The 27470-nt window shown below is 43.1% G+C and overlaps 2 protein-coding genes across 2 annotated transcripts in view; both read right to left on the reverse strand.

Moving 5' to 3' along the window:
• Window positions 1-306: 306 nt before the first annotated feature.
• Window positions 307-27470, reverse strand: part of DDX1 (DEAD-box helicase 1) — a 413174-nt gene continuing 386010 nt past the window's right edge. Inside the window, exon 25 of the mRNA XM_074947604.1 lies at window positions 307-336. Coding sequence (XP_074803705.1) covers window positions 322-336 — 15 coding nt within the window. The 3' untranslated portion in view covers window positions 307-321. The remainder of the gene's footprint in view (window positions 337-27470) is intronic.
• MYCN (MYCN proto-oncogene, bHLH transcription factor) lies at window positions 347-5855 on the reverse strand. Its single transcript, XM_074947605.1, has 3 exons — window positions 5636-5855; window positions 3256-4137; window positions 347-1096 (listed from the first exon to the last, which is right to left on the reverse strand). Exons 2-3 carry the CDS (start codon window positions 4031-4033, stop codon window positions 504-506), a joined length of 1371 nt encoding a protein of 456 aa, XP_074803706.1. The 5' UTR covers window positions 4034-4137; window positions 5636-5855; the 3' UTR covers window positions 347-503.

Consider the following 27470-nt stretch of genomic DNA (forward strand, 5'->3'; position numbering starts at 1 on the left):
TGCTCCTCAAACATTGAGGTATTACAGTACTTAGGTATGAACTTCCAGTCAAATACTGGTAGCAAGAGCCACCTCTCATAACCCAAGACATGTACAAAAGGCAAGTGTGTAGATGGTATTTACAGAAAATTCCCACAGAGGTACAAATGGTAACCCCTAAAGTAACATCTGTTAGAACATAAGCACCATTCAAAATTAGGAATGAACGTTTTTAAACTTAACTAGGTGTCATCAGCAGCTCCAAAGGCTCACAACTTTTAAAGAACATCTATAGCTCTTAAGAAAAAATACAAGGGCAGTCCATCATAGTTTGGCAGTCTGTTAAACTCCTTGCAAGAACATCCATGTGCTCTGTACCCAGATAACATAAATTGTTAACTACTTGAGGGACTGGATTGAAAGTAAACCCAACATTCTTAACGTCAAAAAACACAATTTTTTTTTTAAAAGAATCAAAAATGTGCAAAGTGGCAGTGACTGTCCAGGTCAGACAAAAAAAAAGTTTAGCAAGTCCGTGTGTGTTCTATTTTCTTTAGCAACTGCTGTTGTCTGGCTTGCAATTTTTCCTTTTCTAGCAATAACTTGTGTTCCTCTGCCTGAAGAGAATGGACATAATCAGTGGCTTTTTTCAAGATGACCACTTTTGCAGCCTTCTCATTTTTAACCAGTTCAGGTACATGGTCCCTTAATGTGAGAAAACTAGATCGCAGGTCATTACGCCGCTGACGTTCCAGAATATTGTGGTTGCGTCGACGTTCACTATCTTCTGAATCTGAGTTTCGAGGACTTGAACTCTTAGACTTTGGTTGGATCATAGGTTTTATTGGACGGGGCACCTCATTTTTTAGCTTTTTCTGCGGCGGGGCATCTTCGCTTTCCATGTATGGAGAAGGGGCAGCGTAATTATGCTGCTGGTGAATCGGGGCGCAACGCTTTAGAATCAGTTCATTCTGCTGCATTCTCACCGATGCCAAGGTGGCATTTTTAGGGCGCACAGTAATAGTAAGAGTAGTAACAGCCTTGTTGGAGGAGGAACGCCTCTTCTCCACTGTCACAACATCAATTTCTTCCTCTTCATCCTCTTCCTCGTCATCATCTTTAGAAACACAAAATGTAAAATAAAGAAAGTAAGTTGTTCTCTCCAAAAAATATTCACACAGGACCTTGAAATTTAAAAACTAGTAACATATCTGTGTGAATTCTCAGGACAAACAGCAACCTGTAAGTATTTTAAGTGTTCAAAATATGCACAAATATTAGGATAAAAATAGGGTGCATATACTAACTATCTGCAGATAGATGGAGCTAAATAAATATAGACACACCATGCATACACTCAGACCCAGACACAATAAGTGGGTATTTGCTAACTCTAAGAACAGATAGTTTTCTGCACTTTTAAGCTGTATAATAGGAGGATCCATAAAGGTTCAACCCAAATAAACACATTAGAGGAAACAGTATTTGAGAAAATGCCCTAATTTATACTTTAGCCAAAAAACTGGGGTACAGAACACACACTGTGTGCGAGCGCGCACACACCCACAACACCTCCCTTGCTTGATCAAAAAGGAGCCAGAAAACTAAACAATCGCTGGATTTGTTCTGATGCAGAATGTGAAGCTGTTCCAATCTAAGAGTCCCTTTAAGCCAATGTTTTGGTTTACTGCCAAGAAGACAGCTGTTGGGAGGAAGTGCTTCCTCACAGAAAGCTGTCAAGGCACAGACATTAAAGGGACAGTGAGCCTTTTGAAACAGGAGGCTTATCATCGAGTTTATGATGATCGTCATATGGATCTACTCATTTACATAAGAGAAACTGTGTTTACAATTGAACTGGGCTTCTTTTACATGAGAGGAATTTTTTGCATCAAGATTTTCCTCTGCCTGTCTTAATCCAAAGACCCAAAAATAAAACATTTCCCTGCTAAATTATTAGACTGCCTAGCCATTCCAAAACCATGTACAAGGCAGGATGATTTTACACTAAAAACACTTTTACTGTATGGTCAATGCACTATTTACACAATACATTCTGCATAAGCTGCATTTTATTTGGCCCCATGAATGAATTTTGAGATTAACCACACGGTACGCTTTGGCATGGGAGAAGATTAAAAAAAAAACACTCCAAGTTCATCCAGCATCTGTTAAGTATAAACATGCTCAGAATAGGATGCCCTTTAGTTATATACCACTGACTGCTTTATCATCAGCTGCCTGCCAAAGGGTCTCCTTCAAGGAATCCTTTCAAATAGGCAATGTCCTAGGACAAGCATGCTGCCACCTACTGGCAAATCCATATACCTGTTAGAAATGGGAGGGAATAAAACGTACGCACCCACTTGGACAGTGACGGGTTTTGTTCTTGGTTATGTTTTTATCAATGAAGTAAAGCAAATGAGAGTGGTCTGAGATTTTTCAAGCTTCCCCTCTTCCAGACTAACTTTAGTGGCACCATACATGGATTTGACCTCTTCTAAATCTGCTGGTGGTGGACTCTCTCCCAGCCTCCCTTCTCTTCAACAGCAGGAGTTCCCATGCCCTAAGGGCTCACACCACTGTCATGTTTTACACTGAACTGATTGTGCAATATTTGTTCTTCCCCAGCTCCACCCCCCCAATACTTCAGTTGCCCTTTTACTTACCCCTCCTCTCTCCCTGCCCAAGCCCTTCAAGGCAGGGGGCTTCCTCAAGCACTCAGGCATATGGCAACCAACTTTCCCCCAATCTTTTTTTTTAGTGACTCACTGAGATGCAAGAAACAAAGAAAGGGGGCATGACCTAGGACCACGGATTTATTTTCTTTGGTCTCCTAACCACATGGGGGCAGGGGGGAGGAGAAGGGAAGACGGAGCTTAATGTTGATTACAGGAAGGAAAGTGTGAAGAGAGAGAGAGAGAGAAAGACCACCCCTTCTTTTTTCCTCACTGCCAATAGCCTAAGGCAGCCTTGCAAAATGTTCATGATAATGTACCAGCCAGGCACAACGTTACTCACCCACCTTACCAGGATAATAAAAAACTAATGCTAATTTACTTGACCAGCAACTAACACTCACCCTAAGTGAACTGAATTTTGCAAGGCTGTCCCAATGAATTCACTCTCTCCGTCTACACCTTTGGTTGGGGGAGATGCATCATAAAGGTGATGCTGCCCACAAAGCTGCATTTGAGGGTGCGGCAACCATGCACACACAATACCTCTGGGGATATGCACACAGGCTAACAAATCTGTGATGAGCGGAGTATTTACCCGAGTCACTGAGAGTATCATCTCCTGAGCTGCTGTTGGCTCTGGTGGCACTTGTGTGGCAGCTGCTGCGCTGGGTGGTAGCTGCTGCCCCCTGTGCGATCCCACTGCTCCCACTAATGTTCACCCGGATGCCAGCCATTCCCCCTGTTGCTGGGGCTGCGGCTGCTGCCACTGGCTCCTTCTTGTTAATGGGGAAGGGGAACACCACGGCAGGATCCACACACTCTGACACAGAGTTATTGAGCTCTGCTTGGCTGTTGGTGCCCCCAGGGCTGGCGGTGGTTGTGGATGCACCAGCTGTCACTGGTGCCACTGCTGCTCCCACTTTGCTCTGCAGTTTCTCACTCACTGCCCTCTCCAGCTTCTCGCGGGCAGAAAAGCCACTCCACATACAATCCTGGATGATGATGGAGTTGAGGTTGTTGCTCTCCCCAAAGCCTGTCTCCAGTAAGTCTCCTCCATCCGTGCTTCCCCAAAGGTCGGCCTCAGGGGGCAGCAACAGCAGTTCAGATGCCCAGTCCAGAGGATCACGGGTTCGTAATCCCCCTAGAGCCACCCCTCCCCATAGCAGTGGGGCCCCTCCTGGGGGGTTCTCCTGAAGTCCTGCCCGACTGGGAGACAGAGGAGGGGTAGGCAGCAGTTCAAACTTTTTCCAGATGTCCTCCCCTGGGGGAGCAGAGTCCGGACCGCACAAATAGAAATCATCTTCATCTGGATAGAAGCAGGGCTGCAAAGAGTCAAACTCGAGGTCTGGGTTTTTACTGACCATCCCTGGCATTACTGGGTTCCTTCTGCTGATTCCTCAGTTGGGCTGTTATTTAGAGGGAGGTCTGAGTGTGTTTCCACTGAGAGAGAGAGAGAGAGAGAGACTTCTCTCAACACCTGAAAGAAAATTTAAAAAAAAAATCAAAAATAAGCAACTAGTTAAAACCAGAGGAAATACATTTAGATAGATTATTGTATAACAATTCATTCCTCCCAATTAAAAAAAAGTAAAGCCCATAATCATTAAAATGCTGCAGGAATGCAGGGAGCACTCCCTTAATGCTGCTTAAACCACTTAGACAAAAAAAAAAAAAAACAACCCAAACAAACAACAAAAACCACACACACACAACCAGGACAGCCTGTGCACACACGTGCAAACTTTTCTGTTTTAAGCCTATGCTCTGCAACAAAACGAAACACGCCAGAAAGGGACAGGAGATCTGCAAAGGGGTGTCTGTGCAGCCTTACACATTGCAAGCTCTTCAAATTGCTCCAGAGAACCAAACACAGAGTAACCCAACCAATACACTGTATACATATGCAAAGCTTGATACCGCAATCGCTCCAGAAAGCCCTCTTAATATGCCAACAAAAGTAGTGGAAGTTTCCCCCCCTTTTTGTCATCCGCAGAACGGTGCAAAGGGGACAGAGGAGGATGCAAAAGGGGCAGAGGAGAGGCGGCTCCGTGCAACTTTACAACTTGCCAGTTCATTCAGGCAAAGCTACTCAGAGAAACCCGCACACAACACGCGGGCGGAGGGGGGGGGGGGGATCGGAAGTAGCAAAATGCAGCAAACCTTATATAATAATTTCAATTAAAAAAAAAAAACAAAGCCGGCACTAACAACAAAGCCCTTCGATATGGCAACAAGGTACAGGAAGTTTCTTTCTTGCTCAGCTGCCCACTGAGCAAAGGGGTGAAAGGCTGCATTTGCAACAAGGGAACTTTGCACATTGCCACTACATTCAACGAGACCTGCTACAAACAAGCTTTCGATTCCCTCTCCCTCCGGAAGATTCCTTCATTGTGCCCCTGACCAGCCCACCACAACCCCCTTCCAGCACCGGAGCCCGGTTGCATCAGACATTTAAAATGACCTTTTAAGTCTGGAACAGGCGTTCAGTGTCCCCCTTCACCTCAGCTAGCGCAACCCGCAGGAAAATCGGTTTGCTGAGTTTCAAACAGCTGACATTCAAACTGAGACCAAAAAGAAAATCTCCATAAAAAAAGAAAAAAAAAAGCCTTATGATGAAATGCAATGAAACGAGCCCCGCTCAGCTGCTCTCTCCCTGCCCCGCCCCCTGACCGCTTCCACTATTGTACCATTTTTCTACTTACAAAATCTATTGCAACCGTTTAAAATAAATCAAAGCAATGAAACTTCTCCTACAAAACACAGCGATGTCTATGCAACAGCTTCAGAAACCCTGAGGATTTCCTTCTGGTCAGTGAAACCCCCCCCACCCCCACGCAAATCACTTAACTGCCCCTGCATTCCCCCCCATCGTCCCTAGTTTTGCAACTCCAATACAACGTGAGGTTTTATTTATTTATTTGGTTTTGCCCTCCCTTCTTATTACAGCCGCGGTCCCTGCAGCTGCCTCTTCTTACCTCCTCCTTGGTGATGGGTGGTGTTGCAAAAGGGGGAGGGGGGCAGGAAAAAAAAAGAGGCAGATGATCTTGTATGTTGCACTTTATTGAGCGCCAGCCCGCTCGTCCCCCAAGGCTGGCTTAAGCCTCCACATTCACCCTTTGCTTGCAGACAGATGACTGTCACTGGCTGGCTTTGAAGCTCTTGGATATTATTAACTAAAAAAAACCCTGACACACCCGGGGAGGAAAAGGCGAGAGGAGAGAGAGGCTTAACCCCACCTCCCTAATTTCCATAAAAGCAGGGGAGGCGCCTGGCATTTGGCGCCAAAAGCCCCTTTGCTCTTTATGCTTTGCAAGGAGAATTAGGTCCAATTCCCTTTGCAAATAAATAAGAATATAAAAGGAGAATGCAAAACCCGAGCTGCACGCCCGGCCACCCTGAGCAGTTGGGGGGGGGGATTTAGGTTATAATTGCACCAATGATGTGCCTATTCAGTGCTTTGCATGGAGCGCAGAGGAGGGTGGGTGCCTTTAGGGTCCTGCTCCTTTGTAGCTCTTCCCCCCCCCCCGCCTTTTTAAGAGAGTTGTATCTATTCAGGCTTGCCGGCGCGATTTATTTTGCAGCAGATGCTAATAAGAGAAGGGAAGATCTAGGCGGCGAGCTTCGCCAGGACAAAAAGGGAAGTCATTATGGAGGGTTCAATCCAAGGTGTCGGATTGATTCTGTTGTTGTGCAAATAACAACCCAGTCTGCCCGGGTGGGGGCAGGGGAGGTGAGCACCACAGCGGCGCTGCCCAGAGGAGGCAGATTGCAAAGTAAATAAATACAGTGGCTGCGCCCCCTCCAGCCGCCCCCCCTCCCCCCGCAGTCCCTCTGCCCTCGTCCTGCCCCTCCCCCCACGTTGTAAATAAATAATTAAAAGAGCGGTTGCTGCACAGGCTTTTCCTCTGCAAAAGGCGACACCTTGCGGAGGCGCGAGGGAGCAGAAGCAAAGCGCAAGGCGGACGCGCCCCGCGCATTTCCTAGCGGCCGCGCGGCGGGCAGGGCTGGCTGCGAGCTGGAGGAGCAGTGCAGGAGGGGTGGGGAGCGGCTGTTTTCTAGCTGGGGATGCCCTGAAAGGGAGGGGTGAGAGGGGAGCAGGGGTGCTCAGGAGGAGAGGGGTGTATGCGTGGGTGGGTGGGGGCAGTGATTAAAGTGCCCTGAAAACAGCGGGGGTGGCCTCATCATCTGGGAGGCGCAGCTAGGGTAAAACAGGGCTTCAAGTGCACCTCTCCAGGGCCCAGCTCAATTTGTATTGATTTATTTTGGCTGATGCGTAACCCCTTGACACACCACCCCATTCCCTCACACATACTCTTCAAGCACAGGGAGGTGGGATTTGGGCATTCTTCTCAGGAACCTTTATTTTGAAACCAAGTCTTTTTTTGTGCAACCTGGTGTCTTCCAAAGGCAAAACGCTTATTATTATTGAGGTTCTTCGGCCCTTGCTATGCAGGATGCCAGACTAGATGATCATAATGGTCCATTCTGGCCTTAAAACCTATGAATCTGTCAACCGCTTTCTGTTCAGCAAGTATATTTATAATGAATGAATAAAATATGAATATAATGAATAAAAATGATCCCTGAGAAGAATGGCTTCACAACTTCCAGACAGGGATGAAGCTTAACCAGAGACAGGGAAATCCCCTCCACAATCTCTTTGGTTGACGCATTGAATGGCAAAAGCACCACACTTTAGACCAGTGGTTCTCAACCAGTGGACTACGGCGCCCTGTGGGGGACTGCAAGCAGGTTTCAGGGGGTCCGCCAAGCAGGGCCGGCATTAGACATGCTGGGGCCCAGGGCAGAAAGCCAAAGCCCCACCGTATGGGGCTGACGCCCTGAGCCCTGTCACCCGGAGCTGAAGCCGAAGCCTGAGCAACTTAGCTTCACGGGGCCCTGGGCAGTTGTCCCCCTTGCTACTCCCTAATGCTGGCCCTGGCTTTTATATGCAGAAAAACAATGGTTGTGACACAGGTGGGCCCTGGAATTCTTATAGCTGTTGGGGGGAGGAGGGGCTCAGAAAGATAAAGGTTGAGAACTCCGGCTTTAGACTTTGCTTTCCAGAACACATTGAGCATGCCTCCTGTCATGTCTGCATTGTCATGCAACGTCACATTATCATGGGATGTTACATTGTGATGATGTACCTCGAATACCATCATATTGCTCTGCAATGACTTTATGAACACCCCAAAGATATTTAGCGATTCTTTCGATGCCCCATAGGACATGGAACACCCAAGTCAAAATGAGACTGGTAACAAAATCTTGTGTGTGTGTGTTAGCCAAGGATTAGAGATAGGGTTGCCAACTCTGATTGAAGCTATTCCGGGATATTTTTTTCCCCAACATGGTGTAATGTCATTAATTGTACTGTACCTATTAAAATCTCCCGGATCGCTTTCAGTAGTCAGCGGGAGATCAGTACTGATTCTGGTAGACTCCTGACCAATCTGAGAGGGTTGGCAACCTTAATTAGAGAGGTGGTGCTGGGAAATAGGCCACGTTTGATGGCCAGGTGGAAAATTGTTCCATTGTCTTAAAAGACCCAGGAGTAGTTTGATTCGAGGGATGTCAGGGTAGCAGAGGTGAATCTTAGTTCCACCACAGCTAGTGATAATTTTCTGTCACAAAAGATTGTTAGAATCAGTGATAGAGGGGATACAGTACAATGAACTGGAGGTTTCACTGACCCATGTCAGGATTTGAACTGCACTAACAATAAACTAGTTAGGTTTTGTGTGGTCAGGGCTGAACAGCCCTACCCTCCAAAAACACATTTTGGACTCGAGAAGGGAATTAATTAATTAACGTGTGTTCTGTACTCTGAAGGTGTGAAGTCCCATAAAAGGTCTAAGTATGATTAATTTGCATTAATTTGTTTATTTTGGCTGGTCAAAAAGGTGTGGATGGTTTTTATTTAATTTTTATTTTTTTCTCCTTGCATATCAATAGCCTTTAGTGGCTTAAAGCTTGTTTAAGAGATCTTAATGTGTGAGTAATTTATACGTTCTCCTCATTCATGCTCCTAGCTCAATTTTAAGCAATTATATGTGGTTTGCTCCTTTTAAATTCATTATTTGTGTCTCCCACGTGCTCTTGAATTCGTATCTCTCTCTCTCTCTCTCTCTCTCTCTCTCTCTCTCTGGGATGGACACTGGATGCCATCTGATTGTATATTCAGAAGTCTGTTGCTTGATTCTCTGTAGTCTCATCATTTCCTGTCTCAGCTGAATTTTCTCAGTAGCCTTTTTAATGATGTCTTCTTTATGGGAATGGAGATCAACTCCTCTTTTGGGTCAAGTATGATATTAATATATATGCTTAAGTCTTGTTATATGAACAGTCATACCTGATTGTGAACGTTAATAAGGGATAGTGCTGATCAATTAGTTGGTGCTCTGTTAATGTTACCTCCATAGTGAAAATAAACAATATGGATACCGAAAAGCCAGCAACAGTTCGCTGAGCCAAAACCCAATGAAGTCAATGAGAGTCTTTCCATTGACTTCAAAGAGCTTCAGACCAGACCCATTGCACTCTGCCTCTCAAGTGAGTGACTATTTTAAAGTAACCCTAGGGTTTCCATTGCAATTTTCTTCAATCTTTAATTAAAGATCACCTGTGCTAGAAACTGATTTTTGCTGCTTCTTTGAGTGGTCAGTTGCTCAAGACAGGTTTCCCTGTATATTTGTTTTATATAAAGGAGGTAGGGCAGTGGGTGTCCTGCAAGAAACCAGAGACCTTAACTCAAGTTATTGAAATAAGGAGGCTTTTTAAAAAATATATTTTTTTTTCTTTATCTAATTCAGCATTTGGTGCTAACTCTGTGGATGTAAAAATATTTTAAAAAATACAGTTCTATTGTTTTCCTTTTTCAGTCTAGTCTCACCTGCTGAACGTTCTGTGAAGCATGGGCATGACTGCACAACATTGTTTTCTTTTTGGTTTACATTAACATTGAAATTAGGCACCTAAATATTGGACCTTTGATGATCTGATTCTGGGTGCTTTACAGATATGTAAGAAGACAAAGTTTCTGCCCCTAAAAGCCTGCAGCCTAATTAAATGCATCAGGGCAGATGAGATGTAATGACATGCTGTGAGAACTAACAATGAACTTTAGAATGTTTAGTGTTATTGCAGTTTTTGTGTGTGGTTTTCTTTGTTTCAGGGTGGATTTTTAAGGCTGCTAATCCTTCTCTTGTTGCCTCCAAGGGGTGCACACTCTTATCATCCACCGTTTCCCAGACTTTTGGATTCGCTATCTCAACAGTCATAAAAATCAGGTAATTGGACTGCTACCATCACAAAACCATTTACATTACTCAAGGATAAAAGATACTTTTGCTTCTTAACTTAGTGGCGAGAGCCAGAGCAGGTGCTGCAGTCTCTAATCTGGCTTCATGACAAATCCTGCAATTCTTTGTGCTCAGTGCTCTGCAGTCACATGCACCTGAGTATTTTACATAGGTTGGGTGCTAATGGTGATGGCTATTGTACATTTTCCTTTCATTAAGGAATATCATGCAATGAAAGCTTCTTATGTGGCCAAATATATCTCCTTCCCTCATGTACCGCCAGCCTCCCAGCCTCCTGCCTGCTCAGAAAACCAAAGTAATCCAGGACAATATTACCTGATATGCTCGAAGTTGTTTCTCCTAGAGCCACCCAGATCTTGGCACACATTCCACTTAAACACCCAATTTTCTTTGTCCCTGACTGCACAGTAAATGTATTTTATTTTCCCCCTTGTCAATGGACATTTCCTTAATCATGGGGTCTTCTAGGTGCATTTGTCAAAACCATTATATAATTGGAATAACTCAGGCCCACCCCCTTGCCTCCAACCCACAAAAATGAATTGCAAAACCTTCTGTGCCATGACTAATAATGGCCTGAGTTTGAACATTCACAGTCCCGGTAGTATGATATATAGGATACTTTATTTCATGTAATGAAGAACTCTGCAGCATCTGTTAAATGACAATGGATAACATTTTTGGATAGGACAGCTATCTGGAGATAGAGCTGGTGTTCTATCTTTTTTTACTTTTTAAAAATGCTAGATTTACAGAAATGGAGACTGAATTCTTCTGTTTATCTGGGGTACTTATATGACCCCCAGCACTGCAGTATACAAGCACCTCACAATCTTTAATATATTTATCCTCAAAACACCCTGTGAGATAGGGAGGTTCCATGAATATTTGGCCTTAAGTGTCTCTGCTGAAATTGCCAGCAAGGGTGCCAAACTCACAGTGGTTCCTGTGACATGAAAACTTTTCAAAAACTGGTCATATACCTTATGCAGTACAATATGTGTTCAAAGCATTGTGTTCACATGAGAACCTGAGTCACTTCACCTAGATTCACTTCAAGCAGGCCACCAAACTGCCACTAGTTAACAGGAAACATTTGGATATAGACGAGCAGTTAGGACACAAAGTAGAGAGGGAAAGACACCAGGAAGGGGACCCCATTGTGATACGAGTGCCATGTCTTCCTGTGCATTTGTACAGCTCTTACCTCAATGGGGTCCCTTTCCTGGTATCTTTCCCTCTCTATTTTATGAGTCCTACCTGTGCGTCTATATTTTCTGTCTCCTTTCTTTTCCTACCTTTCTTCTCCTACCTTTCCCCCGAGGTTCCCTCCTGCTACCTGGAGGGTTCTGGACAGCAGCAATTTTCACTTTTGCTGCTGGCAAAGGAGCTGTCTGTTTGCAGACTCAGGAAGGCAGCGCTGCATTGGTTACAATCAGGCTACATGGCAATTTTGGTGTGTAGCAAGCCAGGGTGTGAATCAACAATGCACTAGCTCGTTGCACACTAACTGGTTGCGTGCACCCTGCTGCCGTGCACTAAAAGTTCCACAGTGCACTTTGATGTACTACTGTTCCTAAAGTCAAATCACAGGGTAGAAGGGTCCACATGGTCAGTTAATGCATGCCAAGGTAGTGAGCTGTACAGTCACCCCCTGGCTTGCCTCACGCTAAATTGCCATGTAGACAAGCCCACAGGTTTGGAAGGTTGTCATCAAAACCAGAAGGGCTAGAGCCTTTTATTTTTTTGCTTTGGTAGAAGCTGATGGCACTTGCCCAGGAAAACATCCTACTCACAACAGATTTTTCAAGCTCTATATATGGCTCGATAAACATGTAAGCATTTGGTACATTCCAGTTGTATTTTAAAACAAAGAACTTCATGAAGTTACAGTCAAGGCTGCTAAGTGTAATGCAATAAAAATCATAGCAACTAAACACATAAATAAAAAAGTACTAGGGCATTACAAATTATGGAAATCACAAGCTAAGGCTACATAAACAGTTCTGACACTAGCCTTAATTCTTGCACCCACTCCCCATTGCAAAGAAAAATTCTCAATGATTGTCATCCAAACAACATAAACTCTGCCCCACCATTTGTGTTACTGCTTTGAGGCCCAGTCTAGCTTCCATTGTAGTCCAAAGTGTGAGGAATAATTCCCTTTTCAAACTCTTTTACCCATGCACTTTCCTCAGCCTACTATGACGGACTTATAATCACTGTCAAGTGCTTGCTGCTGGGTTAGGTGACAAATGCAGCATATCACAAGTGACATGCTTCCAGAGGTAGATTGTTCTCCAGTTACATTTCTGTATGTACAGATACTGATGAGAGCATAAATTTTGTTGACATGCAAAGTTCATTGCAAGACAATTGCTGTGGCAAAATAAGTATACCTCATGGACCAGTTGCAGGGTGGTGATATATAATTTGAACATTAATATATGTTAAATGGGAACTATTTTTGGTCAGAAATATTTCTCTTTAAAATATGTAGATATATAGGTTGGGGAATTTTTTTGTGGGTTTACATTTTGTCCCTGATGGAAGCTAAAAGGTGAAACAGATAGGTTCTTGTTTTTATGTGTGTATTATGTCTAGCAGTGAGGCCCTGTTTCTTGATTGGGGCCCCTTGGAGCTACCATAATACAAACAAATAATATTAATCTTCCACCTCATTGTTCTCAGTGTCTCAAATAAAGATGTTTGAAATGTATACTGCAGCCAATTCTTGAATGTCAGCCTTGGCCCAGACATGGGTTGTTTTGTGATGTATAATATGAACCCTTGCCTGCATTTCCATGTCTCTTTGGTGGTCAAGAGGGTGACCACCAAAGAGAATCAGAACTTGCTCCAGCACCAGCAGGATTAATTGATTTCAGTGAGCACTGGATTGGACTCAACTTTTAAATACACCCAGCCTAGCACAGTCAGCCTTTTCATTTGCAGATACCCAAGCAAAAGAGAGCCCCGAGTTGGTGGAAGGAAACTGATCTGCAAGACCTGCTGCTGGTGGGAGACACAGTGGAGGTAAGACCGTGACTTGCTTTTGTGGACGTCCGAGCAGCCTCATCAAATTCCCCTCAAAGGCTAGATTTCCAAAGAAATGTAGGCACCTAACTAATTGCCACTTTATGCACCTAAGCTCCAAATTTAGACACCACTGGTATTCACAAAAGTCTTGCTCAGCTGCCACCAAGCCCTGCAGGTGCCTAAACTCACTCAGCACCTAAGATTTTCCCTAAGCACCTATGTTTCTGCCTCTGAGCATGCAGGCTGCTTCTTCACGCTAGGCATCCAGAGGGCTACATGCCAGTGCAATGTGTGAAACAGGGAAGACAGGCGTTCTCTTGCCTTGGGGCCCGATCTGGTAGGCATGTTCTGAGCACATCTAACTCCACACAAGATGGCAGCAGGGGAAGGAAGGAGGAAAAGGACTTTTTCATAACTTTACCCCGGTGGTTAGGGTATTCACCCATAGGTACTGGATCTAGCGGTGCTGGGAGTGCTGCTGCACCCCCTGGCTTGAAGTGGTGTCCATCATAGGTGCTGAGTTTCTAATCTGCCCGGTGGTGTTCCACTCAGGCCGTGCCCCCACTCCATTGCTTCCCCCAATGGTCCACCCCCACCCTGCTTCTTCCCACCATGCCTCTTCCCCGCCTCTTCCCGCCCTGCCACACCTCTTCCCCACCCAGTTCCGCTCCCTGCCCTGAGCACGCTGTACCCTCGCTCCTCCCTCCTCCTCCCCACCCAGTGCCTCCTGACGCCACAAAACAGCTGATCCGCAGCAGGTGGTAGGCGCTGGGAAGGAGGTGGGAGGTGCTGATCGGCGGGGCCCGCTGGTTGGCAGGCGGCGCTGGGGGGAGGGAGAGGTGTTGATATAGGGGCTGTCATTGGGTGCTAAGCACCCACCATTTTTTTCCTGTAGGTGCCTATGGTGTCCATCATATACAGGATTTACAGTTTGGTTCAATGGCTCTTATCACCCCCACTATATAAATTGTTCCAGCACCCCTAATTCACCTGGGATGTAGGAGACCCCTACATCTGAGGGAGAGAAGTGATTTGCCACCTCTCAGGGGAGTGCCCTGTCCCCAGAGCTATTCTGATTCTCTCTCAAAAGATGGAGCAAGCATGAGAATGATTCTATAGCCTGGTGGTTAGAGGCTCCAGGAAGTGGGAGACCCTGGGTCCAGTCCCCCTGGCTTTGTAAATCCCAGTGATTTTCTAGGTATCAAAAAGTTAGGGGTTACAACACTGAGTGTTGCACTACATAAGTCCCTTTGTGAATCTAGTCCAAAGGGGGCTACTGGTGAGCCCCATTGCCAGACTTTTCAAAAGAACTCTGCTCATGTGTAGGCACCATATGGCTAGATTTTCTAAAGAGCTCATGGGTTCACGCTGGGAGCGAAGCCTCCTTGAAAAGCTAGCCCTAAGCATCACAGTGGGAGAGGCTAGGTAGTGATCACATTGGAAAATCTTGCTCTAAAAGCCTGGGGACTTGTTTGTGCTTAAGGCTTGCCCTGAAACCTTGGCATCATATTTTGAGTCAGTTTGAAATACTATACCGTGCAAATGTCTACATGTGTTTACATTTATCTTTTTTTCTTGTAACTTTCTCCATGAGTGAGGTATTGCTTGTTTTTGTGTGTTATTTTTCAGGCTCAAATTAGTGCCTATTTTTGAAAATTTAGCTCAGAACATTTCACTAGTCACTGCCCCCTTTAAAGTTTCGTTATCTCAGATCAATTGTGAAATATTTAATCAGATAATGCCCTGAGATAAATCTGAAATATGCAGTTATGAACATAAAAGTATAACCAGTCTCATAAACCTGTCTTCATTAGCTCCATTTCAAACATGTCCAAATGTTAGAAATAGAAAAAGACATCCTCACGGGGTGGTTTCAAGCGTGAATCCGTTAGCTTTCAGTTGGAATCTGCTTTACGTTTAAGGGGAAGGCTTTCATTTCCTGCATCTGAGACTCATTTTCAAACACAAGGTATCAGGAGCATTAACCCTCAAGGATTATTAGTGGCTGCCCTGAATGGTATTGGTGCCTGCGATGTGAGAGAAAAAGTTTTTAAGACTGACTAAAGAGTTGTATCAGGCCAGATCCTGAGATAGGATAAATCAGTGTAACTCCCTTCAAGTCATTAGAGCTATTCTTATGTACACCAGCAGAAGAGCTGGCCCATCATGGTTCCAGCTGTAAACATGGGCCACAACTTGAAAGCTATGTTCTGGGTTGTTTTGTTTGTTCTTATTTTACATGCAGCGGATAAAGGCATACTGATAACCTGGGGGACAGTCTTCAAAGCTTTGCCATAAAAACTGTTAAATGCAAGGGAAACTACTTTACACTTATTGCAGTAATGAAAGTATCTTCAGACACTTTAAACTCCTTTATGGAGTATTGATGGCTTTATTATTGCCTGTCCAGCTTTAGTAAATCAAAGTAGAAGTTTTGTTTATTTACATGTCACATAAATTACTAGCGTATCTCTAGCTTTACCATAGATGTACGGGAAGGAGATGACAGAGGCTGCACATGTCCTATTAGCTCCTCTTTCTTCACAATCAGCCTTAGAAAACTGAAAGTCGCTTACTGACCGTCAACAGGAGTTGGGCACCTACCTCCCCTGGACTTCTTTGAACGTCCTAGCCACTCTTGCCAAATATTAGGCACCCAATTTTTGAAAAATATGGCCTGGGTGCATTATTGGGGTTTTTTTCACCTTTCTCCAAGGCAATTGGCAATTGTGAGAGGCAGGATACTGGACTTGATGGACCAAGAGTCTGCTCTGCTTTGGCAACTCCTATAATATGCTCCTCTGCAAAGTTTGACTAGTTTTCCTGCTTACTGAGAGCTGCAGTCACTCTATACATCAACCGAAGCAAAAAAAAATACCAGCTATGAAGAAAGCAAACTGTTAAATAGAAGGTTAAAAAGGGATTTGCAAAATTCTGTGCGTTTCTGGTCATTGTACAGCAGGATCATCATCTGATTATTGTATAGTCTGAAGATAGCCAAGCTTTACATAAAATTAGTTGCTAGCTCTATAGCTCTTTAGAAACAAACACTGCAGAAAATTTAACTTAATGGTAAATGTCTCTGCTCTGCAACAAGTAACCGGATGTTTCTTTTAGGGAAAATATGTTATGCATGAGATTTGGTTTCCTACTGCCTGCAGCATTCCACTGTGAACCTTTCAGATCACACAGGCTTTGTAGGGTTGTCCCTGCTTATTACACATCTTGGGGTGTTATGCGTTCGCCCGTCACCAGAGTGCCTGAGCACAATAACATCTAGATCTGACCACCTCCCTGCTACCACAACCACATACAGCCATTACTGCTGCCTTAATCCCCAAAACAATTGGGGCAAGTGGAGAAGAACAAACAAGAATTGGAAGTAATGGTATGTGGGAAGCTAGTTAGTGCTGTAGCCATAGTAAGAAAAAAGCTGGGGGAATAAGGAGTGAAACCACTGCAGCCACTGTGAAGGTGAGGTCAACAGGAGAGTCAAAAGTTGTGGGGAGATATGTCCCTCTTATCTTGAATGGTTCTGGCCTTATAGACAAGTGAGTTGACCCAGTGCATAATGTAGCATGAACATCCTGACATCTGGGGCATATGCACCCCAGACTTTTGCATACAATTAAGGTATTAGAATTGCTTAGATTTTCAGGTTTGGCTTTGACAGGGTCTCAGCTAATTGGTGGCTTTTAGTGATTTTTGATTAGGAAACCTGAAACATCAGTAGCAGAAGTGGCAATTAAAATGAGAAAGTCCTTTGAATCCCTGTACAAAACATTTAAACAATGTTATTTAAAACATACCAGGGTCATAGAATGTACTGAAGAACGCATACTTTTAGAAAATATGGCCCTGGGGGGGTTGAAATGCAGCTACTTGTTTTTACTCTTCTGTTTCATTCATTAGGAAGTTCTTTCTTTTAGGCTGTCGGTTAAAATAAATGTGCTTATGTCCCGTCAACCAGAGCTGTAATTCTGCTTTGGTGCTGGAAGAGTGTATTAAATGTGATCAGACATCACATGTTAAATGTTTTATCTGTCAGTGCTCTAATAGGTAAGAGCCAGTTACAGTGTGAGGTCTGGCTAAAGGCTTTCTGCACTAATGATGCTGGTATTTGTTTTTACAATGTCATAACTTCATCACTAAACACTGATTACTGTTAAATATGTTTGCTACTAGAATGTTTCTGATACCCGTGTACATATTTCTGCATAATCCACAGATGCACAGTGTACAGGTGCTTTTATCTACAGAAAGCAGAAGTGTGCATTATTTTAAAAGAACTAGAGTTTATGTAAAAAGGAAGTGAATAAGTAAGTGGTGACAAGGAATTTTATTATATTTTATTTTCAGCTTGAGATTACACACATCGACTTCTTACAACAACTTTCATCACATCAACCCCAGAGTGCTAAATGCTTAGCGTTTTGGCAAGGTAGTCGCTGTACGATAATAGCATTCCAGCTCCTTTGATTTGCATTCTTTATACAGCCAGCCAAATCAGCATAAATCAATGCTGAAAATCACCTATGCCAGGGTTTTAGAGCACTGGTGAAGATTTGTTTTTGGCAGAAACAAGTCAGGATGGCAGCACCGATTCAAGGTTGGACAGAATCCTGCTCTCAATGACTCATGATACTTTATGGCCTAATTCCTTACCTACTCTGGAAGCAATATCATACAAAAAGAGTCTGTTGTGTATAATTAGGAAAAGGGGCATTCTTTTTTCTTTTGCCAGCCAACGATCCTGTAACAAGCTTACATTGGATGCCAGCCAACTGAATGTAGTTGCACCAGAGTATATCCACAATAGTCAGAGAATGAATATTATTACATAGATAGATATGTAATGCCGACCCACGCATGGGCATTGGCAGCGGGGATCAAACCTCAGAAGCTTAATGCATGAGCTTTTACTGCATGGGCTAAAAGACCCATGTCTCTTAGCCAAGGCTGTAGCAGGCACATCAATCTCTAGCTGGCCTAGCCACCACTAGAGGGGAAAAAAGTATCATGCCTAGCAAGAAAGGGTTATAGATAGATAGATGTTTTACCATGGTCTCTTTTGATTTATTTTTGATTTTATTTTGATTCATACAAAGAAAGATTGGCTAAAACAGTAATCTGTTATGTATGTTTCAGAGAAGTCAACAAAATATGTTCTTGTAAATTCCATTTTGATGATTTTTAATTGTGTCAATGCATGAACTTTTAATTAATCTCTCTTATAGAAAACTTAGGATAGGATAGCAAGTCTGTTAAATCATTTGAAAACACCCAGGTATTATTTCTCCTAGTTCACTGTGTATTATGTTTCTCATAGCTACACTAGCCTGAGCTGTGATTTTACCTGATCTCCCTAGCTGAGCTGAGTTACTATTACTTGGATGGGAGCCCTCTAATGAACCCCATATAAAGCTGTTGGTAGTCTTTCTTCTGACACCAGGCCAAAACAATATCCCAATATGGTGCTAAGGGGCTCGCCACTACTAGTGAAGTCATGGTTAAAAGTCAGTCTGATAGCAAACTCCTGACCATGTGTATTAAAGATATAACTGCATGTTTTTTATAAGATAGGAATGTTAAATCCAATGTCTTGACCAAATTCCAGCTCAGATGATTACATTCTACCTAGGGGGTGTGGGCAGATAAAGTATAGGATTGGCAGACAAAACATCTGAATTCCCTTTCATGCTCTTCATTAACTTGCTATCTTTTAGATTCATTTTTTAAAAATTTGTCTGCCCCAAGTTATAAAGTTCTAGAGCTTAAGGCCAGAAGGGACCACCAGATGATCTAGTCTGTCCTCCTGTATATCACAGGCCACCCACACCTCCCAGCACCTACAACCCAACAACTGAAATTAGACCAAAGTATTATAGTCCACAGGAGACTAGACTATTATGTCCTGCAGGTAAACAGTGGGAGGGACCAAGGTGTACCATTGCCTGAGGTCCCTGCAATGGCAAGGGAATGATTAAAGCCCCGAAGTTAAGATCTTAAAAACATATTTAGGCATTTACATAAAAGTGTCCTGGTTTCCTGAGATGCTGAGCACACACAGGTCCCATTCAAGTCATTTGGTACCCACCATACTTGAAAATCTGGCCCCTAATATTAAGATGTCTGAATACAGATTTAGGAGCCTAACTGTGGGCAAAGTTTGAAAATATAGGCCTTAACTTCTCTGTGCCTCAGTTTCCCAGCTATTAAATGGCCATAATGATACTTAACCTCCTTTGAAAAAGCACTTTAAGATCTGTGGATGAAAAGAACTAACAATAAGTTGTTGGGGTTTATTAAATCTATATATTATTTATTACCATTATAACCCAAATTTCCCCTATAGATTCAGCTGGAGACAGTCTTTACCTCCTCTTCTCAACCGTTGCATAGTATGCGCTACTAAACAGTGGCTGCATTTCAGTAGGTAAATCAGTTGTAGTAGTTGATAGCTTATTAAACTGGGATAAAAGGTACTATATAAGTACTATATACTATATAAATACAATATGTTGTTCATATATCCATAGATTTTTAAAGGCCGAAGGGACTATTAGATCATCCAATCTGATCCCCTGTGCAAGAGAAGCCATAGAATTCCAATCAGTTTCTCTCGTATTGAGTTCAGTAACTAGAATTTGACTAAAGTATATCTTCCAGAAAGGAATCCAGTCTGACTGGAAGACTCAAGAGATGGAGAATCCATCACTTTCCTTAGTAGCAGGCTTATTAATGCTGCTGCTACTGTTATTAACTGCCTCTCCTCTACATGTCTTAGACTAATTTTCTAAAATAATTAACAAAATAAAGCATACAAGCTTGGGCAACTGAAAATCCTCTTCTCTAAGAAAATCAGCTATATGAAAATTTCAAGTGCCAGTGTTGGTTAGCATTCACAGTAAAAAAAAAATAAGGTAAATTTGGCACACAATAATGAAATGTTAAAGTGGCGATTCATTTTCTGGACAAATAGATTAGTCTGGCAGGTTCAGCTGTCAAGATAGTTGTATGTGTGTGTTCTGCAATGCAGTGTAGTTGTAGCCATGTTGCTCCCAGGATATTAGAGAGACAAGGTGGATGAGATAATCTTTTATTGGATCAACTTCTGTTGGTGAGAGACACAAGCTCTGTGTGGTTCGAAATCTTGTCTCTCTCACCAACAGAAGGTGGTCCAGTAAAATATATCACCTCATCCACCTTGCCTCTCTGTGTTCTGCAGTGTCATTCTTGATTGCATTACTTTAAGATTTGGACTGAAGTCACTGTAATTAGGTGAAAATAGGTACTTCTATTAGCACTGTGACTATAAAGAGTATGGAATTAGGGTTAAATTTCAACAATAGCCACTCCATTCTGCAATGCAATGATAGTCCGTGATAGAGTAGTCTGCCTTTTTACAGTTAGTGGGACCTAATGGTCAGCCTACCCCATGATGTGGCATGGCCTTTTCAGGGTCAAAAGGTCTGATTATATATAGAAGGACCTGGGAGACACTGGCAGACAGGAAGTGGAAGAAATCCGGTTCCTGTTTCTTTAAGGGCCCAGGACCAGGAACCCTGCAGAGAGGGAGGGGCAAGGCTCCACTCTCACTAGGGTGACCGTTCGTCCCATTTTGGCTGGGACAGTCTCTTTTTTAAGCCCCGTCCCAGCCATCTTGACTTTTTTGGCAAAAGTGGACATTTGTCCCATTTGCTCTTGCCAGCTCGATCAAAAGTGGGTGTGGAGGAACTTGCGTGGGGCAAGCAGTGACACCAGCCCCATGCAGGGGGGAGGCAGGGCTCGGGTGGGGGCCAGGCAAGGCTCAAGTGAGCAGCGATGCCAGCCCCAGCCTCACACAGGAGACAGGCAAGTCTCGGGTGAGCAGCGACTCCACCCCCACACGGGGCGGTCCAAGATGTGACCTTCTACTTGTGCTTATGGTTGTCATTAATAAAAGAGACCCTTTGATTTAAAAAGGTCTATCTGGACTTGTTTATAACCCAGGTGAAGGGAAACAAAGCCAGGATCACCTGCAGCGCCACATCTGACCAAAAGGAGGCCCCATGGGAGTGACCTCCATGCCATCACATAGTCCTATCTACATGATTTGCAAATGAAATCTTCAGTCTTCAGTCATTTATTTGTTGAGGGGTTAGAAGAATGTTCCGTTTTGGAGCTGATATTAAAAGTTAAGGTTGTGAATACATTTTGGAATTTGGAACTTATCATTCACAGGGACTAACTACGTGTTAAGCATCTGCTCTTTGTACAAGCCTTTGTTCATGAAATACAGGCATATGTCTCCAGTTATACATTAGTCCCAGCATTTTTTTCCTGAGTTTGGGTTGTGGAAATTAGTGAAAAAGACGAATGGATGATGAAACATGAAGTATGAATACATTCATTGTCCTATAATTCCCAGTTCTATTTGCCAAAACTCCACATAACGGGTTATTTGCAGGGAGGAAGTGTGTCAGGTAGCCTAGCCTTAGTGTACAGCCCATAGTGCAGGGAAATAGGGAGTCTGTTTGGAGAACTATTTGTCAAAAATTCATACTCAGAAATAGAGGTTGGGGGAAATCCTTTTGCTTTTTTGGCTGGTCCTTGTGCTGCCTTGCTGGAAGCCAGACATGAAGGAACTCTCACTTCTCTTACTGATTTGGAAACATATTTGGCCTCAGAAAGAGGAAGCTAGAGAGAGCACTGAATAAGTTGATTTACCATCTCTTGCTGTACCTCCTTTACTGGTTCTGTGCCAGAAGCTGAAGTGCTGCAGTCACAGCAGCCAAAAGGGAGTGAGGATTTGGATTAAGATAAAGGAAATGATGAAGTCAAAACTTATATTTAATCCATTGGCCTCCTTATCTGAAGCTAGCCACTTTCAGGAGCTCTGAACTGTTGCTTTAGTGAATGAGCTTACCCTGTATTGTAATAACAAATACTTCTCCAGTGGGAATATTCATGTTGTGGGATATTAGCATTATACTGAAAAGTAAACAATTGGATTTGATACACAAGGTATTATTTTCTACATCTTTGGTGCATGTGAGTATGGATTCAAGGATAACCCAACCAGGTAGAAGATGTGTTTGAGCTGTTGGAATGTGGATTTTTGACTATCACACCAAGCACATCTGTAGTTTAGTTCAGAAAACTGTGGGCTGTATAGGATGGTAGTTGATGACATGTTTGTGATGTTGATGAAGCTAAAAGTATTTCTCCATGCAAATATTTCATTCTTCCAGGAACAGGCGGAGGAAGAGGAACTTTTGGTTGTTGTTGCTAATGTGGCTATTTTAAAACACTCCTAACTGCTAGGGTTCTAAGATATGTGGCATTTTTTCCCCTTCCACTTGGCTTAATTTGTAGCATCAGGTACAGATACAGGGCCTGAGTCTCAGCTGGCTTGAGTCACCATCACTCTGCTGACTTCAGTGGAGCTCTACTGACTTCCACCAGCTGAGGATCTAGCCCATAACTAACACAAGTGATCAACATTGATTTATACTTGTTTAGATTATAATTTCTTTGGGGAAGGGACTGCCAGGTCATTTCCATTCTTAAAGGAATAGACTTTAAGCAAGAAGAATTAATGTGAGTAGAACAGAACAGTAAACACATGGATAAGGACTGTTTAATGTTTATATTACATTTGCACCCCAGGACCCTCTCAGGATCAACACCCCATGGTCCAGTGGTCCCTCCTGCTAGGCTGGGGGAGGGGCCTTTAGCAGTGGGTGGGCTTGTGCCCACCCACTTCCCGGGATTTTCCAATACGATCAACACCCCATGGTGCTGAGTCAGTCCAAATTTAAGGCTAGATTGTGTTTTTTTTAAGGACAGCCCCAAGTAAGGACCAGTGAGGAGCCACACTGCACTATGGAGAGCACCGGAAGCACTGTGTCTCCCCAGAGGATGCACATCCTTTTGTGGGATGCAGCTAACTTTGTCATTCCCTGCCCCCATGTTGCTGGCTAGGCCCACTGGCCAGTGCATGGGTGGGGTGGAGCCATGTCCCTGCCTCTGATACCGAAAATTTTAAAACTACTCCATTCTGTCCTTTAAACACAGCACTAAAAGCATCACTAAAAACATCCACCATTCGCTGAAAATAAGGGAAAAAGTAAATTAAATTTGGCAAGAAATAGGGTAGCAATAGTAGACCATAACATTAAGATAAATAATTGAAATGCATACATGTGCACTGAAAGGATGAGATAATTGTTCATAGTTTGGTATGTGTGAAATATTGGCATGCCTCCAAGTAAAAAGCGGAGCATGCTCAGAACAAAAGTAGGCTAAAATTCACACAGCCATTGAAAGTAGGTCAGATGTTGACATGCTCAATACAAATGTAGACTAAAGGTTAGCTAAGTAGGTCAGCTAAGCATACTCCGTGTGAATATAGGCTAACGGTTCCAGACCATACTACTAAAACAGACCATACTACTACCGTGATGATTGACAGTTATAATTCCAACAATTATGATTGGAGGATAAAGAAAAGATTAGAAAAGTAGCCAATAAAATAAGGGTCTGATAGTTGGCAAAACTGTATAAAAGGCAGTGTGCCAGGAGAGACTTTTGATGATATTAGGGGAGTTGTTAGGGAATGTGTTAGGGCGGAATCATCCAGGAGGTTGAAAAAGAAAGTCAAGATAGGTTGGTCAGGGTCGAATCAGGTGGTGTGGTTATTGCAGCGGAACCAGAAGCAGCAGCAGCCACAGCATCACCAACAAGCGCAATGACAGAGGAAAAGGAGCCCTGACAGAACAGAGGGATAGCAACCAACAGAGAAAGTGAGGCTGCTAGTTGTAGTTATGATATAGGGTTAGTCTATATGCATGTATATGTCTGAGTTAATAAAAATGAGTGTATGTGTTGTGTGTGTTATATTAATCTGTATGTATAAAATTTAAATAAGGATATATATAAGGATTGCTGTCAGCGAACAGGAGGTGACTGATCACTGTATGCAGAGTGCAGTCATTTAGTATTGCTCTAATCACACGTCATTGCTGTTCACATGCTTTTAGCCTCAAAGATTGTGTTAACAAAAGGGATTTATTTTTAGATTATTATACCGTATATTATATTATTTGCACCAAATAAAGAGGTGCCTTGTTTTGGAAAAACACTGCCAATCATTTTTATCAGAAGGCTGTATCCGTGGCCTCTCAGGGTAACAGGTCCAAGTTGTCCTGGGGAGTATCCCAAAGGGAGAATCTTTGGTACACCCAAGATTCCTTGCCCACCCTGTTAACCCACACCTAACAGAAACAGATTAGCAGGCCAGGTAGGCTGTTTTAGAGGGGACCCTTAGCAAACCTAGCAGGGGACAATAGGTGAGCTATTCTGAGGGTACCCTAAATCTGTTTTGGGCTCCATGCTCCCTTTTGGGCACCAAGTTCCTGTCAGAGTGTAGAAATCAAGCAGTGCCTGTGCTCCCCTGAGCTCAGAGTACGATTCTACTTGGCGCCTACACTGGGCTTTGCATCCTTTCCCACTCTACATACTTGCATAAAGGTCAGGCAGAATCTGGTCCACAGAGAGAGTCCTGGACCCCTTCCCAAAGAGCCTGCAATCTAAAACACTGGTAACTGGCAGGATGCTCTTCTTTCATGTGGCATTTGAAAAGCAGTGGGCTGGAATTATCATTCAATTTTGAGATTCAAAAGCCATTCTAATACTTCTGGAGTAGGTAGGTGAATCCCTCTTGTATTACCACTGTATGTGTGAAGGGGGCAGTTGTCCGTGGTGTGTCACGCGGTTTGTACCTCACCACAAGCACAATTTGGTGATTCTTTGATTTTCCATTCGTGGAGGAGATATCCACACTTTCCATGCATTATCTGAACATGATCAAGTGCAGTCCACTGCCTACAGAGAAGGTAGAATCCCAGGATTTCTTTTCATAGAATGTCAGAGTTGGAAGGGACCTCAGGAGATCATTTAGTCCAACCCCCTGCTCAAAGCAGGGCCAATCCCCAATTTTTTTTTGGCCCAGATCCCTAAATGGCCCCTTCAGGGACTGAACTCACAACCCTGGGTTTAGCAGGCCAATGCTCAAACCACTGAGCTTTTGTTGGATTTTCCATCAGGTCTTTGTTTGGAACGTCACAAGCAGCCCACAATTCGACACCACAACTACATTTTGGCATAAGAAATAGTAACTTATTTTGAAAAGATTAAAAAGTACTTTTAGCTCTTGTCACCTGACCTCACCTTCTGCTAGATTCAATCTTATCCAGGTGAGTCTGCAAAATTTGGTGGGGGCATATTTCAGGAGAACAGGCTCTCTTATGCAATTTCCAGCACTTCTGCTTCTTGGGTGTGATCTTGCAATGTAAAGTTGAAGTTAGCGGGAACTGAGAGTGGTCAGCACTTTATAAGATTGAGCTCTTAATCCCAATCAGAAATACCAAGAGAACAAACAATCTAGTGGCATTTCACTTCCAGTGTCATCAGGAGCCCAGAAGAACACTGGTGCAGGACAATGCAAATCAACTCCCCACCCCCCACAAATGTTGAACAAGATTTGATCTGGTTTGGGTCTTACCACAAGAGTGGTAGATGTATTTTCCCAAAATAATTATTACATCCCTAATTTCAAAGATATCGCTACATGTGCAATAAAAGAAATTTCTTTTGATTTACAGATCTTTCTCCAAAAGAGCTTGCAAGTAAATTACATAATATTCTGTTTAAGATTCCTAATTAGTATAAATTGATATGAAGTTCAGCACCCTGATGAAAGGAATCCCATCCCAAATCATTTGCATGACAGAGTATGTGTCTCCTGTCCTTCCATTGTTTAAAATCTAATTGTGTACAGAGATGTCACAAGAAAAAGTGTTGGTTGCTTTTATTTATTCAGGTCAGGAAAGACGATCATGAAATATGTAGTCATATAGTAATTATGTCATCAGATACACAGTGCAAAACTCTCTTTAGTGAAGAGGAATTTCCTTTACACCTGATGATAACATTTTTCAAAATAAAATATGTTAAAGCTCAGAAGTTTATCTTGGCAGAACATCATACCATTAAAGCAAGATTAAATGTATCCTGTCCAAATCTCTTGCTTCTTGTAGTGGTGCCTAAGGCACAGTCCTCCAGATGTTGATACGACTAGTAGAAGCTAGAATGTTGTATAGAAAAACCTCCTGTGACTGCAGACACTTATAATAGGAATCTTGTCTTACTTTCCAAAAATAGCTTGCCCAGTGTTATGCACATGATGAGTGATAACCATGGTAAGAAAAAAAGCACAAAAAGTTTTTTTTCAAAAGCTGCCTGCAGGAGTAAATTTGGCTGGGGCAGCTGGTCTCAAATTCTTCCAACCCTCAAGCCATGTGGAACTAGAGTTCCAACTTACCTCAAAGTGGCCATAAATTGTCCTGACCTCAGAAAGGAAACAGTAAATGCTGCAGCAGCAATAGGACTGAGGTCAAGGGAGAGACAGACTTCACTGCACCAGCAGCAGCCTGACACCATCAGGTCTAAATGTCATTGAACTGTATGGGTCTTATTTATACAGAGGCCGCTTTACTTCACTTGGGTAGCGTAAAGGCACCTTCAAGCAGATGTAAGCGAGAATCATGCCCCATCAATTTCAGTAAACAACATCATCATTTGGGCAGGGGACTAAAGGATAGTGTTGGAGCAGAGTCCCAGAGAATGGGAGGAATTGTCTCTTGGATACTCACGGTAGCTCACAGAATTGGAACATTGCTGGGGTGGGCTAGTCCAGGGGGATTTGGTGCCTGGAAAAGTTGGTCACTTTTAAATGCAATGGGACTTTTTGGATAGGGGTGGGTTTAGATGGTTGCTAGAGAGACACAGGGAGGTTTAATGGTATATTTTTAGAAAAATCCCTATAAAATTCAAGAGAGATGCAACCAGTAGATTTCTATGGAAATTAAATAGGATTCTATTGGTTGCTTAAAAACCCAGTAATGCAACATCCTGACCACACTAAAGCTGCTTTGCCCTGCTGTAACTCACATACTTAAAAGTCAAGCATGTCAAGTGGTTGCTGGAGAGAGGGATTGTCTCTTAGGCTTGTATATGGCAAAGATATTCTTGCTGCTATTTAGACTATGCTGTCTGGTCTATTGCTGTCATTTCTGCACTGAAGATGACTCTGGAAATGAGTGCCCAGGAATGGATGTCAGCATGGAAGAAGACAGGCATGGATGATTGTTGATACTTGTTAAAATTAGACATGCAGTACACCATCCTCAAATGAACAAATCTTGGGAATTAATTGATCAGACCATTATTAAGAGGACTGGTGAAAGTTAAAAAAAGGCATGGCCAACTCACCTATCAGGATGGATGTACATTGAATTTATTGTGCTTACAGTTATGCACATGCTTATGAACTTTTCCTGCAGAGGGGCCTAAATGAGCAGAAGCTTGGAAAAGTTCATTCACCAAAGCAAACACATGGGAAGCA

Source organism: Natator depressus, chromosome 3 (genome assembly GCF_965152275.1).
Source record: "Natator depressus isolate rNatDep1 chromosome 3, rNatDep2.hap1, whole genome shotgun sequence".
Classification (NCBI taxonomy): Eukaryota; Metazoa; Chordata; order Testudines; family Cheloniidae; genus Natator; species Natator depressus.

Excerpts from the sequence above, each read along its gene's own strand:
- MYCN (XM_074947605.1), bottom strand. The coding sequence starts at position 4,033 with ATGCCAGGGATGGTCAGTAAAAACCCAGACCTCGAGTTTGACTCTTTG. Across the intron at positions 1,097-3,255 it reads TGATACTCTCAGTGACTCGG|ATGATGACGAGGAAGAGGAT; the intron begins GTAAATACTCCG and ends GTGTTTCTAAAG.